Source organism: Acyrthosiphon pisum, chromosome A2 (genome assembly GCF_005508785.2).
Source record: "Acyrthosiphon pisum isolate AL4f chromosome A2, pea_aphid_22Mar2018_4r6ur, whole genome shotgun sequence".
In the NCBI taxonomy this organism is placed as follows: domain Eukaryota; kingdom Metazoa; phylum Arthropoda; class Insecta; order Hemiptera; family Aphididae; genus Acyrthosiphon; species Acyrthosiphon pisum.
This window is the reverse complement of record NC_042495.1, coordinates 89,737,343-89,754,763: the sequence shown is the minus strand read 5'-3', so window position 1 is coordinate 89,754,763 and position 17,421 is coordinate 89,737,343. Positions and strand designations below refer to the sequence as shown.

General features: G+C 28.1%; 2 protein-coding genes across 3 annotated transcripts; one reads left to right on the top strand and one right to left on the bottom strand.

Annotated features, from left to right (window-relative positions):
* Window positions 1–6,599: 6,599 nt before the first annotated feature.
* LOC100162233 (secretory carrier-associated membrane protein 1) lies at window positions 6,600–10,339 on the bottom strand. Of its 2 annotated transcripts, XM_008189392.2 has the most exons (9): window positions 9,967–10,339; window positions 9,336–9,431; window positions 8,949–9,089; window positions 8,807–8,885; window positions 7,981–8,109; window positions 7,755–7,911; window positions 7,555–7,656; window positions 7,361–7,481; window positions 6,600–7,277 (listed from the first exon to the last, which is right to left on the bottom strand). In XM_008189392.2, the coding sequence occupies exons 1-9, from the start codon at window positions 10,027–10,029 to the stop codon at window positions 7,158–7,160; spliced, it is 1,008 nt and encodes a 335-aa protein (XP_008187614.1). In that variant the 5' UTR covers window positions 10,030–10,339; the 3' UTR covers window positions 6,600–7,157. The 2 variants fall into 2 exon arrangements, with proteins under 2 accessions (XP_008187614.1, XP_008187615.1); XM_008189393.3 differs by lacking the exon at window positions 9,336–9,431 and having other exon boundaries at window positions 9,967–10,324.
* A 389-nt stretch (window positions 10,340–10,728) lies between these two features.
* Window positions 10,729–16,924, top strand: LOC100160193 (U3 small nucleolar ribonucleoprotein protein IMP3-like). The gene is made up of 4 exons (NM_001162610.2): window positions 10,729–11,007; window positions 11,066–11,173; window positions 13,932–14,138; window positions 16,720–16,924. Exons 1-4 carry the CDS (start codon window positions 10,871–10,873, stop codon window positions 16,814–16,816), a joined length of 549 nt encoding a protein of 182 aa, NP_001156082.1. The 5' UTR covers window positions 10,729–10,870; the 3' UTR covers window positions 16,817–16,924.
* The last annotated feature ends 497 nt before the right edge of the window (window positions 16,925–17,421 follow it).

Sequence of the window (17,421 nt, the reverse complement as noted above, 5' to 3'; positions counted from 1 at the left end):
GGCGGGTGAACCGTCGGAGGGACGACGCCGCCGCGGAAATCGATGCCGTTAACAAAAGAAATCGGCACTCGTCAGCGTTGGCGGGACCGGGACGTTGTAGGCTCGTGTCGAAAATGCCGCCATTTTTCCCTCCCCTCCCCAACCGTCATTCGATGAACACATGATTTACGACTGGGACGCGCGTCCCGGTTTCCACGCGATTGCAAAGCGCATCGAAAAAACGTCTAGGACGACTAAGATAAAACATTGTTGTCGGTCGGCGGCGGCGGCTCGTTAGAACAACAATTTTAAACGTCCGCGTTTCGCGTTAAACGTATCGCAAAATTTGAAGTTATCGGGTTATCTCCCGCTCAAAAAACGTCGTTATCGCCGGCCACCGTAAACCAAAGAGGTTAGTCAATACAACCATAGACGTTAGACATACAAATTATATATATTCTGTATAACATTTATGTGTCTATATAATGTTATGATTACAAACATGATTGATGATATTCTAGTCCACAAATTAGTAATTACAACCGTGAACTGTCTCAGCCTTCAAACGGCTAACGGGTCGTGGTGCCAGTACAATAGAATACTTGACAAATTAAATAGGTATGTCAGCAAAATCCAAATTTACAACGGATTCCACGCAAATATGGTTGCCAGCGTTGCCTCTTCTCGTTGGACTAAATATAGTTCAAAAATATGCGAAAAGGTGATAGTATGAGGCATGAGCCCATGCATAACAATATTTTTACAAGTCCAGATTAGAATCACCCCGGGACACCTTACATATATGTTTATAAAGTCTGAGTCACGAATATAGATACTAGGGTTGCACAACGAGCAATAATATAACGACGCCAAATGTTCTTAGCAAGTTACATATTTCATACATTATTTATTATAAGACATAAAAAAGTGTGGGCATAGTGCATACTAATGCTCCGTAGTGGCTTTAGAGAGCGTTATTACTTAGTAGGCACGACTTTTTGCAATATTTGAAAAAAACATTAGTTTATACTTTATAGCAAGGTGGATTTATAGATCCACATTGGTAATCCCTTAGGTTTATAGGTCTATGATAGGATCTATAAAAAAATAATATAGAAGACTGATAAATGTGAATTTTCTTAAAATCTAGTGGGATTTTTACATTGTGATTAGCAGCTACATTCACGGCTTTGGATACTAATACTATCCAAAATTCCAAAGCCGTCAAGCCGTGTCTAAATTTTTAGCGTAATTTTAAATGGAATGGGAATTGTTAATTGTTATATTTTGACTTTTGAGGTTAGTGTTAGTGCATCTGCATTTTTGGTATGCCCAATTTAAGCATTTATGCCATGAGAATAATCTGATATTCCATGAGGATGAGATAAATCTGGCCGAACTTACTGCCCTATGCCTAAATTTCAAATTTGACGGAACAAGTGCACTTTACCACCCCATGCCAATTTTTCGATTTTTTTTTTGGAACTTATGTAGGTCATTGAGTTAAGAACGATGGTGCAGTCAGAATTTGTCGCTCTCACTTAGTTTCGAAGTTATGGCCTTCTAAAGTTTTCAATTTTATGTTTATACGCATGCGTGCAACACTACTATAATGCCGCGCAGAGGACTATTTTTGTTATTTTTTGTACTTACGTATTCTAACCTGTTTAAAACGATGGTGCAATAATAATTTATCCCCCGATTTGCTATGAAACACCTCCCCAAGTGGGTCACAGGATTAAGAAAATTGCATTTTTGTTGCACCGAGTCACCGAGCGGGGTCACTCGCTCGCTCGCACAATTTTATTATTAAAAGTAATTGTGTGTTCTAATATTTGCAAGTCCAAAATTAAACGATTGTGCCATAAGTAACAACAACAACCTAGTCTTAAAAATAAGTAGGTAATAGGTACTCATTAATAATTTCATTAGTATAATAAGTCTCACGAATAAAAAAAAAAAATCGCGAAAGACGTGACACGTTGCGTAAAAAAACGCAAAATTGCTTACTTCCAAGGGCGATAACTTCGAAACTAAGAGAGAGCGACAAATTCTGATTGCACCATCGTTCTTAACTCGATGAGTTACATAATTTCCAAAAAAATAAAAAATCGAAAAATTGCATGGGGTGGTAAAGTGCACTTTAGCCAAAATCCCAGAAAAGTATAGTCGTGTGATTGCAGTATGATTGGATTACCCCATTTTATATCTCACCCAGGTTTCTCCTATACAATTATTGTATATTGTGACATTGACATTGTACCTACTGACGTCGCAGAAATAATAAGAATTAAGAAGTAATAAAATATAAAAAAAAAATGTTGTAAATAAATATTTATTATATATATGAACTGACTATATAATATTACATGTATATAATGTGTATATTACATGCATACATTATACATTTAATGGACAATCTTGTATTTTCGGACTTTTTGTCCAGCAATCAAAAAATGAATCCGGACTTTTTTTACAACTTTTTTCATACCGGACTTTTTGACCGATTACGTCGTATATATAGTGTTTGGTTTTATTACATCTCTTTAGAAATCATTATTTTTGCACGGCGTATCCTTTGGGTTTACGTCTTTCGCTTGTCATTTTTCGTATAAATGGTAAGTAATCGAAATTATTCGTACCCTTATAATTATATTTGTTTCAATTTGTTTATGTTTTGCGTTTTACACTTTTGTGTATTCTACCGGATAAAATTGCTAACCAGTAAACACTTAATGGGTTAAACTAAAGATTAAACCATAGAATTCGGCCGGTAAAATTAGTGGGTTAGGCGTAACCGAGGTTTAAACTATGATTGTAAAACAGGCCCTAACGCTGTCCGTCCACTTGGACATTTTATTACCAACGAAAGCATTTAATTATGTGTGTTAATCATATCACGCTCAAACTTTCAGGGTTTCGTTAAAGTTGTTAAGAACAAACAATACTTTAAACGTTATCAAGTCAAATTTAAGTATAGCGTCGTGAAGGTAAAACTGACTACTATGCACGCAAACCTTTGATCGTCCAAGACAAGAACAGATATATACTAATCAAAGGAAACTTTGGTTAGTGCATCTTCTACCACGTACCGCTAAAGGCCTATAATAATTTAGAAACAGCTAGGCAATTAATTTCAACTTTCTGTAAAAATATAATATGTAACATAATTAAACTTTAATATATAGTATATCCCAAAAGTCCCGTATCACCCAGTATCTCCGTGAAAATAAATATATTTAAATGCAGTTTCTTTACAGTCATAAGTATGGAAATTCTGATTGTGAATATAATAGCATAATATTCGATTTGTTTTTTTCAAAAATTCAAAAATTATTAAAAAAATGTTTAGGCAAATAAGTTTTTTAAAATTTCCGAGATAGCCATTTTGTTGATCGTATTTTTTAAAACAGTTCAAAAAAATAAATATTAAAATTTAATGAAAATTGTTCAAGTTAGAGCTAATTATTGTGAATTTCTAAGAATAATAGTTATGTTACTTATGCGTACGGCCGCGGCATTAGCAAAATACGATTCGCATGTTAATATTATTACAATCACGCTGATTTTTCGGCTAAAATTAAAAATAATAATTAGCCCTAACTAATTGGATGATTTTAATATTTTTTTTTTTGAACTGTTTAAAAAATATGATCAACAAAATGGCTATTTTGGAAATTTAATTAACTTATTTTTCAAAAAAAAATTTTGATAATTTTTGAATTTAAAATAAAAATCTAATATTATGTTATTCAATCAAAATTTCCATACATGTGATGGAAAATGACTGTAAAAAAAACTGCAACATTTTTTACTCTCGTATGACTGCATAGCCTCAATGATATTTAAAAACACATAAATCCGATCTTTAATAATCAGTAATCAAACAAAATAAGAAAAATTGATGGTAAAAAATGTTGACTATATTTCATGAATTTAAAATGTGCATCCTACAACATTCTTACGCCTGTTATAGACGTTTTTCCAAGAATCTAATGTACCCCTTATTTTTAGGTTCCGTTGTCAAACTACAAAAAAGTTTTAGAGAAAACAGCAATAATTGCCGAAAGTGATATGGTATTATGGTAAGATCAATTTTCTCAGAAATTGATACATACATATCTTTCTGTATAAAGGAAAAAAGATGTACATATCAGTAGACTAACACCTAGCTAGGAATGCCTTAATTAAATAATAAAATTCTGTGTATGTTTTCTCACAGTGCACAGCTTTTTTTTATTTATTTATTGAGTAGTTATGGTTAGAAATGTAGCTACTTGGTTTTATGTTTAAATTAAGTTGTTACTTGTTAGCATAGGCGCAAATAGGGGGTATGCCCCCCCAAAAATGTCCATAGCCCTCCCAAACATTTCCTACATTTTGTTTTAAGCTTATTCAATATTATCAAAGTAAGGCCCTATTAGCCCTATTAGCCTTCCCAAATCTTAAACGCTATTTGCGCCTATGCTTGTTAGACTCATGTCGAATTATATTTTTTATTATTAAAATGTTAAACTTGAAATAAATTTACTTTAATACTTCACATCATGCACAAGTTGATTTATTAATTTGAATATTTCAACCTTATCAGAAAAACAAATATGTTGCGCTGGAAAAATATGTTCTTTCTCGGTAAAAATCTTTAGTATGAATCCTTTTTAGACAATTAATTTTCAAATAATTATTAGTTTGGATCTAATATAAGGTTTCATGAAATATATAGGTACATATTAGGGTGAAAATGGAAAAAACATGCTATTGAGCTTCAAATGAAAACTTTTTCATATATATTGGTTGTCATTGTCTTTCTTTAAGTTCAATTTATTCATACCATTTGTTTACTTTACAATGACTTTATTTCTTCAGCGAGTATGCTAGGTTTTTTAAATCGAGAAATTGTTCGTGGAATGTTTATGCTGCAAAAATTGCACTAGGCAAGTAATTTTTTCATAGTCCAAGCATTATTAGCACCTATCAAGTTTAATTGGTACTCAATATTAAGCCAACTGTAAATACATATACATTTGGCAAAATTATAGCATACCAACCGCAAATGGAATAATGACAAGTGATAAATAATCTGATTTTACAATGATGGTTACGTTAACAAAAATGGTCAAAATCCTAAAAATATGCAAATTATTTTTAATTTTTTATAAAACTATGGTTGACATTTTCAACAAATATTTATTCCATTATTTTATATAGGTATACCTATATGTATACATGATAAACTGTTCAAAACATTTTGTCTCTCTTTGAACTATTATTTATAGATATTTTCAATTTTATCTATGTCAAAAACCTTGAAAATTTAATACAAAGTTTCGCATGAATTATTATTATTACATATAAAATATTAAAGATACCTACGTAATAATTCAAAAATGTTCAAACTATTTTTCAGTTAGAAATGCATACATTTTTTTTTAATTTCATAGTTAACATTATAAATTTTGATAGAAAATTCCCCACAAATTTTCCTACATTAAACGAAAAAAAAGTTTACCGGAAAGTAAGCGTATGAATTTAAAAATTTTACGATATTGAATTTTCATTGGTAAATTACTGAATTTTCATCCATCAACTTTTGAAAGTTTGTTATTCAAAAACTAATCCTAGATACGTCTTGGAATTTTCTACAAATGTAAAAAAATGAAAAACAACATAAAAATTAAGAAAAAACAGAAATTTTTACGCAAATCGATTTTAGATTTAAGTATAACTCTAAAACAAAGTAACGTATATTTATGAAATTTTCAGAATTTAATACAAGGATCCTGATATATTGTTACAGTAGCAGTTGAAAAATATTAAAAATATAAGCACAATTTTTTTATAAGCATTTAAAGTTCAAATTTTTACATTTATCAAAATTAAAATTTATAAAATGTTTAACTTTTATATCTAAGGATTGAAAATTAAAAAAAGGTTCTACGTGAATAGGTTATATATAAATTACTTTATTCACAATAATATCATCAAATATACTTAATTATATCGCGGGCTGACTGACCGTTTTCGATCAGAATCGTTTTTCTTATACAGTGATATTCTGTCATTGAATTCAAATTTAACACCATCCATTACAGTGACCCACGTGCCCACCTACTTTAATTTCGGTTAGGTATACAGGCTACAAAAAAAAAGTTGATGTACGATAATGTGTACAATCAAAATTGATCAATCTTCATTTAATAATTATTATTAAAACTAAAATTTAGTTATAATGGTTTTGTTTTATTTTTATCACATATTTTTCAATCTTTATTATTGGGCCACTGTGTTTGACACACGCAACACACCTTGTTATTGTGGCAATGGTATTGCATTATTGAGTCAATGGTCATAAATCTTGATGCCGGTGATAAAAGTTCACAGCACGTTTGCCATGTTCCTTGTATCATATTTTGATCAGACGCTGTTATAAATTATGATATCATTGACCAACCATGATGTGACATGTTTAGTTCAGTTGAGACTTGGAATGTAAAAGGGTAAGACAGACGCAGTATCTTTGAGTGTGAAACCAGCATTTGTCTGCCATGTGGCTATACATCATTCTTTATGTATGGGGTTCAATTACTACACAAATTAAATTTTATATTTTTTTTATCAAATTCCAATATAATATATATATATTTTTTTTAATTATTTGATTCGTGCACATCTAATGGCGAATAAAATTATATTAAGGAAATCCAAGTTAAACAAAACTTTGTACATCATTTTTTTATAGTTTAAACGTAGGAATGAATAATATATTATATTAACAAACAAACTTCTAATGATGTAAAAATTGTATATAAAACAATAAAACCATAATAAATTATCATAAAATATATGTTTACATAACTCGATAGAAAAAAAAAATGATAATTAATAGGATACATAAAATCCTACTAATATATAATTTTTAGGACAAAATAATTTGATATATTTAAGAAGTCCTAATAATTAATAAAACTCAAAACAAAAATGACTCATTATAATGACATTGTTATCATTTCTGCTTGAAAATATTTGAGTTATGACTATTAGCTAAAATATGCGAAAGATTAAATGTTGTTTTCAGCTGAATTATATACATTATCGATCACAATATAACAATGTTTATTCTGAAGTAATATTATTAAGTGTTAAATAGAATATATATTGAGAATGCATGATTTGTTAGTTTAAAATCTGATGTTTGATGCTATGACATTGGAGACTGCGCCACTAGAAATGACACCAGAGCGGAATTCTTCTTGTGCTTTAGCAAAACTGGCACCAGAGCTTCGATAAATTCTATGGATCTAAAAATATTTAAAACATAATAATTAGATAATAGTGCAATGATTAATGAGTATAATGTTAAAATCTATCTTTTTTTTTTTACTTTGGTCAACAAAAGGAAGTCCATAGTTGCACCAAGAGAAAAAGCAATTCCCATTAATGTCACCAGAGTGCCTAAAAATGGATGAGAGTTCTCATAAAGTCTGACGGCCATAAATAATCCACTGTAAAAAATAAGATATAACATTTTAATAAATGTTACAATAATACAAATTGTTAAATAATAAAAACAATTACCAATAACCCGATTCGTATGTACCCAATGCCTGAACAATTGCTATTACAAACTGGATACAGAACACAAAGAAGTAAAGCATGAAGTTGAAAGAACTGTCATCACTACAAGTAAAAAAAAAAAAAATCAAATAAATAATTAAATATATATTAATTATATAATTATAGCAATCATTAAAAAATTCAGATTTTTTAATACTTACCGAAAAGCTTTATATCCTGGACGGAACCAAAATAAAAATGAAAGTGGTACTAAAATTCCGGCGTACACAATTGAAAAAATAAATGTAGCTATCGCTCCAGTTAAGAAGAGTAATAAGATACCAATCAATATATTGCATGCGAGCAAACCAGTATGATCTATAAAATAATAAACATTTGTCATTAATTCAAGTTATTTTCAAGTATACTTATTTTAAAGTAACTTACATAACCATAAATAATATAGTTGCCTGACAACATGTTGAAAATCTGGAGGAATTTCTACACTTATATCCAAATAAAAACATGGTTGATAGCAAAACCCTTTAGGTAATGGCGGCCAATTGTTTTGACGAACTAGAACAATTCATAAAAATAATTATCATTCATTTTTATACAAACATAATATAGCAGGGTTGGTAATATGCGCGTATAAAACGTTTTATACGTTACACGTATAATACCCCACGCATAAAACGTATAAAACTAAATAATGACTAAGAATACTTAATTTTCTTAAATTTAGAATACAATTAAAAATAATACAAATTTCTTTTTTTGTAACTTTAAGATATAACAAAAAAATATATATTTTTATTAATATAACAAATTATTTAATTATCACAAATGTCTCTTTTTTTATTATAAAATAATAATTATTAATATTAATGAAGTTTATTAAGACAGAATAAAGATGAACTAAGGGCCGTTCTTACAATGTACGGTAAAGTGTCAGTTAACGCTAACCGACTGATAACAGATTTTTTTACCGGCAGAATTTGACCGGTTAAATTTAACCAGATATTGTAAGAACGGCCCTAAATGGTACTTAGTAATTAATATAAAAAAATTAATTATTATACATTTATTATTTGATAAGATCTGTTCAATCCAGCAAAAAAAAACTTTTATACATTATAAAACCAAGTTGTTTTATACTGTACGTTTTATACGTACGTATAATACGTGTTTTATACTGTACTGTATTATACGTTCCAACCGTGTAATATAGTATATGATATATATAGTATAAATGATAATAACAAGTAGGTACCATTTATTGAAGCCGTACGCAGTTCCTCTTCTCTTTTATCTAATTCAGCTTGTCTTCGATCAAGTTCAGCTTTTCTAGCCTAATTAAATAACAATATACATAAACACAAATTTTATAAATAAGAAAAAAATGAAATAAATACCAATAAATCAGCTGAGACATCGCCTGGATTTCTTCCATAAGTAGGAGCAACTTGTGGAGTAACTGGATATTCTTGCGTAGGTGACATAACAGCTGGCATAGAATTAAGTGGTGGATTGGCTGCTCCCCTTACAGGAGGTTTCTGTAATCAAATATAAATGTAGATAATGAAGTCTTAGTAAGTATTATTAACTTTTAAGGTTTTAATAAACAGTTTTTAGATTTTACTACGAATATAAACTATAAATATATATATGTATATAACATATTATCAAAATTAATATTTAAGACAAATTACAAAAACACAAAACTTAAACTAAAGAATAATGACAACTAAACCAATATATTTTATAGTAATAATTAAGTACAATAGGTATAATAATGTTACCGCATTGTTAACAACATTTTGATCCTTTCCGAATGGATTGAAGTCTTCGATTAAAGACTGTACTTTATTATTTGTTAGTTCTTTGACTGAAGGATCCTAAAAAAATAATTAAAACACATTTTTTTCCCTTAAACTATAAAATATACTTGTAAAGCTACATATTTATACATTTTCTACTTAAATTATCTATACAATTTCAACAGTTACCTATCAATATCAAGAATAACAAAAAAATAGTTTTGTAATATTTATAGTACCTAATGCATTTAGATAGTCTAATTTAAATGATTAAGTAGGTATATACATATCATATTGGTTATATTAATAAGAAGTAAGAAGTTAGTTAACAATTCTTAATATTAATTTCTCCCTTAGGTAATTGTTAAAATATATAATATTTGAATCTTATGAGCATATGTGATGGACTCAAGTACAAGTCCAAATACATGTGACCAATAGATAAATTATATTTAAATTAATAACAAAAAAAAATTACATTGTTATGTTTTTTTATTCAACTATACAAGTGTGATCGTATTTAGATATACAAATTATATGACTACTTTAAAATAGAACCCACAAACTATTTTTATATTTTTTTACATTCGATTAAAAACATTATAAATATTACCTGAAAAGGATGACCCACGGATGGGGTGGGATCACCGAAAGGATTTTCATCTGGTTCAGCCATAGTTAATGATTATGTAATGTGTAAAAAATGCTATTACAGCGGCACGAACTTGTTGTATTTTCGATACTGTTAAGTACCTATTTTACAAAACACCGACTGCGACTAAACTTGAATTCACTTCGATGATGACATAGTAAAATGTTACCGGAACGACAAACCCAAACACTAAAATACAATATAGATTCGTTAACGGAGGCCTGGTTTTATCATTCAATATTTCTATGCGACTGGCGTCGGCGAAAAGTGCCAAATGCCAATTATTATGTTAATCGACGAAAGATTATAAAGTTACAGAAAAAATTCACAGAATTATGTGACGTACGCTATCAATAAATGGAAAAAAAAACTATTTTACAGTGTGTGAACGAGATAAATGTATTGCTAACAACATTATTAATTTAATATTAACCGTCTCAGGTTTTATAGACACACGGTCGTCGGTTACTGCGAATCGATGGTAGAAAATAGTATTATGATTATGCAATTATTACTTTTATTGTATGTGTATTGAGTTCAATAGCATTAAAATTTGTCATTACACAATAAACAGTTATTCCTGGAATCTTCCGGAGTTCCAGGATTAAAATAATAAAATGTTGGACACTTGGACTTCCTGTTGGCTGATAACCAATCATCATTTTATCACAGAGATTATCTAATATCTTATCATTTAACTATTATGTTATCAGCCACGCTTTCATCGTTTCGCCGTTTCGGCTTTCGGCATGTTAACAATTAACATGTTATTTTAGTTATTCAAATTGTGTTCATCAATATAAATAATTTTTTTTTAAATTTAGCTTAAAGTTACAATAAACATTAAGACCAACGTAACACCAAAATGGTTAGAAAATTGAAATTCCACGAGCAAAAATTGTTGAAGAAAGTCGACTTCATATCATGGGAACTAGACAACAATTTACACGAATTAAAAATTATGAAGAAATACATGATTCAAAAACGAGAACATTACACTTTGTAAGTTAATAAATCGATCATAACGAAAAAAATTAATTGTATCTTTGATGTGTTTTAGGTATAATAAGTTATCCAGAGAAATACGGACTGTTGCTGAAAAGATTAAAACCTTAGAACCTAAAGATCCATTTCGAAATGAACGTGGTGCTCAGTTATTGGAAAAATTGTAAGATTGAATTCCTAATATATTCACTAATTTTAAATAATGCAATTAAAAACAATGTAGGAATGTAACATTTAAAATTCAAAAGGTGAGCAAGTGAGTACCACGCTGCTGTACATTATCAATTGTTTGTGTGTGTGAGTCACTGTAAAAGATTCGTTGAATAACTTAAATAATTGAATAACATTTTATCATTGTATACAAAAAGCGGTTCTGAGCAAAGGCTGTCATCTTATATTACTAAATATATTTATATTGCTATTATAGTAATTTATTTTACTATTAGACTACTAGTTATATAGTAGGCTGAATTAATTATTCCCAATATTGCATTTAAAAATGTAATTGTCTGTACATGAAATATTATAATAATATGAATAATAATTAATTGATTTAAGGAGCATAAATACTATTTCCAAAATACAACAAAGTATCTAAAATTTTTATTCTTTTATCAAAATTTAAACTGCAAATGCTTATAAACAAATTGTGGCTATTTATCTTTAATATTTTTAAATAGCTATAATAACAACTTATAAGGAGCCTCGTATTAAATGTTCAAGCTTTTGAGCCAACAGAAAAATTGAATTAACATTTATAGAAAATTTAAATGTTTATAAATAACAATAATATGTTGAATGAGCAAAATATTTTGAAAATGTTATAGGTTATGTATGGAAAATGATAAAATAAACATTTGGTTAAAACGTCAAGTATCTACAGTTTTCTTTTTTCAACAAAAAGTTACACCGAAAAAAAAGATTTTTTCAAACATCTGTTTCACATAAAAAATTCCTTTATTGAATTATTAAGAAAAGTAATGGGAATATTCAATTTTGACCTCTCGAAAGTATCAAATAGATCCCATTACTTATCAGAAACCATCCTCAAAGATGAAAATCGAAGCCCTAACCCATCCAAAGAAAAAATACACACAATTTTGTAAAATCAATACATTTATTGCTCTGCTCACTATCATAAATAATTATTATTATTATTAATTACCTGAGTCTAATATAAACATAAAGTTCAAACAAAAATTAAATTAAACTTGAGTTTCCTAATATTTTTTAATGTATTAAGCTGATACCTATTATATTGTTTTTTTTATTTTTGTTAAATCAATTATATAAAAGTATTTCAGTAATTTTTCATTCACTAGGCTTTAGAATGAAAAATAATTTTATTACAAAATAATTAATATACCAAAATAAGTTTTTATTATCTGCAGAACAAAAATGCATTATACAGTGTCCTGCAGGGATTTACCCATTGCGATATCTCCTGAGATAATAAATATATCATAAATCTGTTATTTTTATTAGACTCATAAAGACAAGCATTACATATATTTTATTTTTTAAATTAATTAAAGTTGTTGGTAAAAAAAGTAAAAAAATGTATTTTTCGTTTATTTTTTATTTTTGAAACAATTGAAGATAGCCATTTTATAGAGTTTCTTTTTCTGACAATTTTGACTTTTCAAAATTTATTTTATTTAATCTTGTGATTTTTAATCATTTTTTTAGTTTAGAGGTAAAATGACAAAAAACTGTTTTTTTATTAGGGCGGAGAGTCCCTCTCTGCGGCTAATGGGTATATCCTCATGGGGCACTCTGTATTTTACATAATTTACTTTTAATAGTTATTGAATGAAAATTGTATTAATTATCATTGAAGTTTTTGGTTTTGGTTTTTCCCCTCTTTCTTCTGGGTAACATACTAATTATTGATACCTCCCTGAAAATTTCCTGAATTCTTAAAGTGGCCAGATATAATAATTTTTCTTTTGCATTTTCAATAAAATTAAAAAAAAATGTTTATCTTGTGTTTAGTGATTATTGATTATATTTTTATATGATATATTGTATTAAATAAATAAATATAATTATAATTCCCATAACATCCATTCTTTATGAAAATTATAACCCTAATTATTTATAAGATATATTATAATCAATGGGGATTTTTTATTATTATTATTATTATTTAAAAGAGTTGTTGTCGTTCAACACTTAAGCTCGACAATTACATGGGTTTTCTTAATTATTTTAAATTATGTTACAATTAAATTAAATGATCATTACATTTTTTCCTTGCATATTTCTTATATTATCTAGTAAAACCACACATTAACATTTTCTTATCTAAATTTATAATTAATTATGGATAATTGAGTATTATTTAATATTCCTTGAATTATTGTGTTAATTTAAGGGGCCTGGTCGCGACTTTTCAAATTTTCCGCAATTCTATAAAATTTGAAAATTAAATTTTAACCTGTTTAAGGGGGGTTGATAGGGTGTATTATATTGACCAAAACACTCTTTACAGGTAAAACTCTCACACCTCTTGGTCTGATTACCGTAATTTTTTTTTTTTGTTATATAGAAGAATATTTTTTACAGGGCGCATTGGACTTTGATTTTTGATTACGTTGCTAAAAACAAATAATAATACAAAAACTAAAAAGTTGTAAAAATGGACTAAATTCAAACTTGTAATATAAGATTTCGAAAAATAATTTTGAAAATCCAAGTTCAATGCGCGCCCTGCAATAAGTCTTCCTCTATTTAACCAAAAAAAAATTACGGAAATCGGACCAATCTACGAGGCGTGAGAGTTTTTCCTGTAAGGCATGTTTTTTAGCAAAAAAACAAGTCGCGCGCAGGCCCCTTAAGGAAAATATTTTATCTACAACTGATTTTGATTGAACATTAAAAAATAGACAAAATATTTCAATATAAGTATTTTGTTTTAGATACATGATGGGATTAATAACGACAAAAAGGAACTTTGAACTTTGTTCAAAGGTAACAGCATCATGTTTCTGTAGACGTCGATTACCTGTTATAATGGTTCGGTCTAAAATGGTTCAAACACTGAAATCTGCTACTACCTATATAGAACAAGGACATGTTCGAGTTGGTCCACAATTAATAAAAGATCCAGCATTTTTAGTATCAAGGTATGTCAAATATCTTATATTATTACCATTTTTTTTTTTTTTTTTAAGGGTAGTTTATGTGAATCTTTAAAAATTGATTAATCTTAAATAATTTATAAGTACACTCTAGTAAGTACATAAGTACACACACAGGGCTGGGCAGTATCTTCGATACAAATATCTAATATACGTATCTTAGATACAATTGCATCTTGTATACAATTATATGAAGTATCGAGTATCTTGTATCGTGATACATTTTTAGACCATGTATCGAGTATTTCTCAAAATAATTTCGTCAAAAAATACTCGATACTTAAATGCGATACTTTGAAAAATTAATTTTATAGGATTATTCTTACTCACCCATCTACCAACCGCGACTGTTTGACTTACTGTTTACTGTACTATACTGTTTTAGTATAATCCTATAATATGCGTAAAATAATATGCGTGCTGAATTTAATTTTATAAATCCATAATTTAATTATTGCAGTACAACTTGTACGAATTTTTCAACCTATTAGCCATATTAAGTTATATCTATGTACTGTGACGCACCGCGCATACACGTTGAATGGGACTTTACGTCTTTACCGTACGTCCGTACCTATATTAGATTATCTCGTATCTAGTATCTCGATACTGCTTTTTTAGTATCTTGCCTTGGAAATTATTTTTCAGTACCGATAAATCTTAAAATATAGTTATATATGTGACATATATTTATCTTTGTTTCTTAATTATTAAAAAATTAATGACGTTATGTACAATGTACTATTTAAATTAAATTCAGACTGACTTATACAATTATTTATTATATATTAGGATTTAGGACATTATGTTATTACTACAATTATTTTTATTATGTACCTATTTATATAATTTTTAATGTAGAATTATTATTGATATAATTATTATTATTTAATTGTTCGGTAATTGTACTGTGGTTATTATTGCATTGTTGACGACAACGAGATTAATTAATGGAGGCACGGTTCTAGGACTACATTTTCGTATGGGCAACAGTAGATTTATAATTAGGTTTTAACTGTGAATAACATTCCTCATTTCCTCCACCTTCCCCAATAAGGGGCACCAGAAATTTTGGTATGGGCAGCTACCCACCCTGCCCATACGTTAGAACCACCACTGAATTAATGTCGTAATTGATTTGTTTTATTATTACTGAATAAGTGTCAATTGTTATTATTTTATTTGCCATATTTAACGAAGTGGTCATCCCCACAATAATAAACATATTTTTTAAAAAAACCAGTGACTAATTTTATTAAAATGTATCGAGTATCTAGTATCGCGATACTCCAAAGCCAAGTATCGAGTATCTAATATCGCGATACTCTAAAGCCAATTATCTAGTATCTCGTATCGCGATACTCCAAAGCAAAGTATCTTGTATCTAGTATCTCGATACTGCTTTTTGAGTATCTTGCCCAACCCTGTATACACAATATTATGAAAAATACCTGAAAAAAAGCATGTTGTATATTATATGGGTAATGTTTACCTTATCTACCTAACTCTACTTTTATTAGTTAGCTAAGGTTTTGGGGGATATCTATTATAGATATTATTATCTATTATAGTATTGTTTCTTTGTTTGATTGTAGATATATGAAATCACATATTATATTTAAAAAATATGGCATTTTATACAGTGGTGTTTTAGGGAGTTACAACGTAACTAGTAACTAGTTATACTCACTTCTCTATATTTTTTTTTAGTGTATAGTGCAGTGGTCTTCAACCTTTTTGGACTCACGACCCACTTTTTTAGGCCCACATATTCGCGACCCACGTAAGCTTTGTAGAAAAACAAAAACAAAGCTAAAATTGCTTAATGCCTATATTGTATACTAATACCTATTATAAATGAATATACTGTGATTTGATATCCATTATATTATAGAATATAGATTATATAAACTGCATTTTTATTTATTTCATCTATTAAACTTATTTCTTATTTTAAAAATAAGACGTATCGCGACCCACCGATTGAAGACCACTGGTATAGTGTATACTCTCTTAATGAACAATCATATTTCCCTGTATTCCTATTAGAATTTAAATTAGTGATAAAATCAAAATATTCTATAATAATTATTTTTAAGGTAGTTTTTGTAGTTCTCAAGTGATTATCAGAAAATATTTTGAGAACCAACGTTTTATCTATCTTATACCGTTAATGGATTATATATGACTGGGTACTTAATTTTATGAGTAAGGATATTAAAATATGAATTTTTTCAGAATTTAAGTTTCCAAAAAATGTTTTGTCATTGTGGTGTGGCTTTTTCCTTTTACATTAAGGGTAAGAACCTTAATGCAAAAGGAAGGCATATACCTAAGCAATTTTTTAGAAATAAATCACTGATTGTATCTATATTTTGTATTTTCCTGGTGTGACTAGTTACAATAGTAATAAATAAATAAATAACTTATAAGTTATGTTTAAAAACATTAAAATTAAAAAATAAAACACTTATTTTATAACTTAATACAATGACAATATTTTATTAATTTAAAATGAAGTATATAAAGTAAAATGATTTAATACCGTACAATGCATTATTTTCAGACCTTTAGAAGACTTTGTCACATGGGTGGATAATTCAGCCATCAAGAAACGCGTTCTTGAGTATAATGACCTAAGAGATGATTTTGAGATAATGTAACATAGTTTGTAATTTACATTAATCGTAACTGATAAGTTACTTTTTTAATTTTTATACATGCATATTTTGTTAAAGTTATTATAAATAAAACATGTTTCCATTTAAACATTTTGTGTTCAGTCCATGTGTGTAATTTTAACGTGTAATTTATTTGTACGCTTGAAAAACAGAAACTCAAATGTTAGATAAGGTTTAGCTTAACATTATTTAGGGTGTATAAAAACTGTATATTAAATTATTATTTATTACAACCCAGTAGGTACCTATTCAATATTATGATTATTTAAAAAATAATTAATTACAATTTATATTCAAAATATACACTTCCGTATTCGTTTTAGAACTATATTTCTTTTCTTATACTCTATAGTCTGTAGTTATGTATAAATTATTGTTACGGGCAAAGTGGACTAACTGGCAATGTGAACACTGCCCGATTTCAATGGGCAATATATGCAAAATTTACATTGCCGAAATTGTAATGTCAACTACCATGGTTTAAATTTATTTAATACTTATTTATAACTTTGTTTTTGTCATATAATATTGTTTAAAATAACTTGAAGATTCCTGATATGTTTTATAGTGGAAATTAAAAAAAGTTT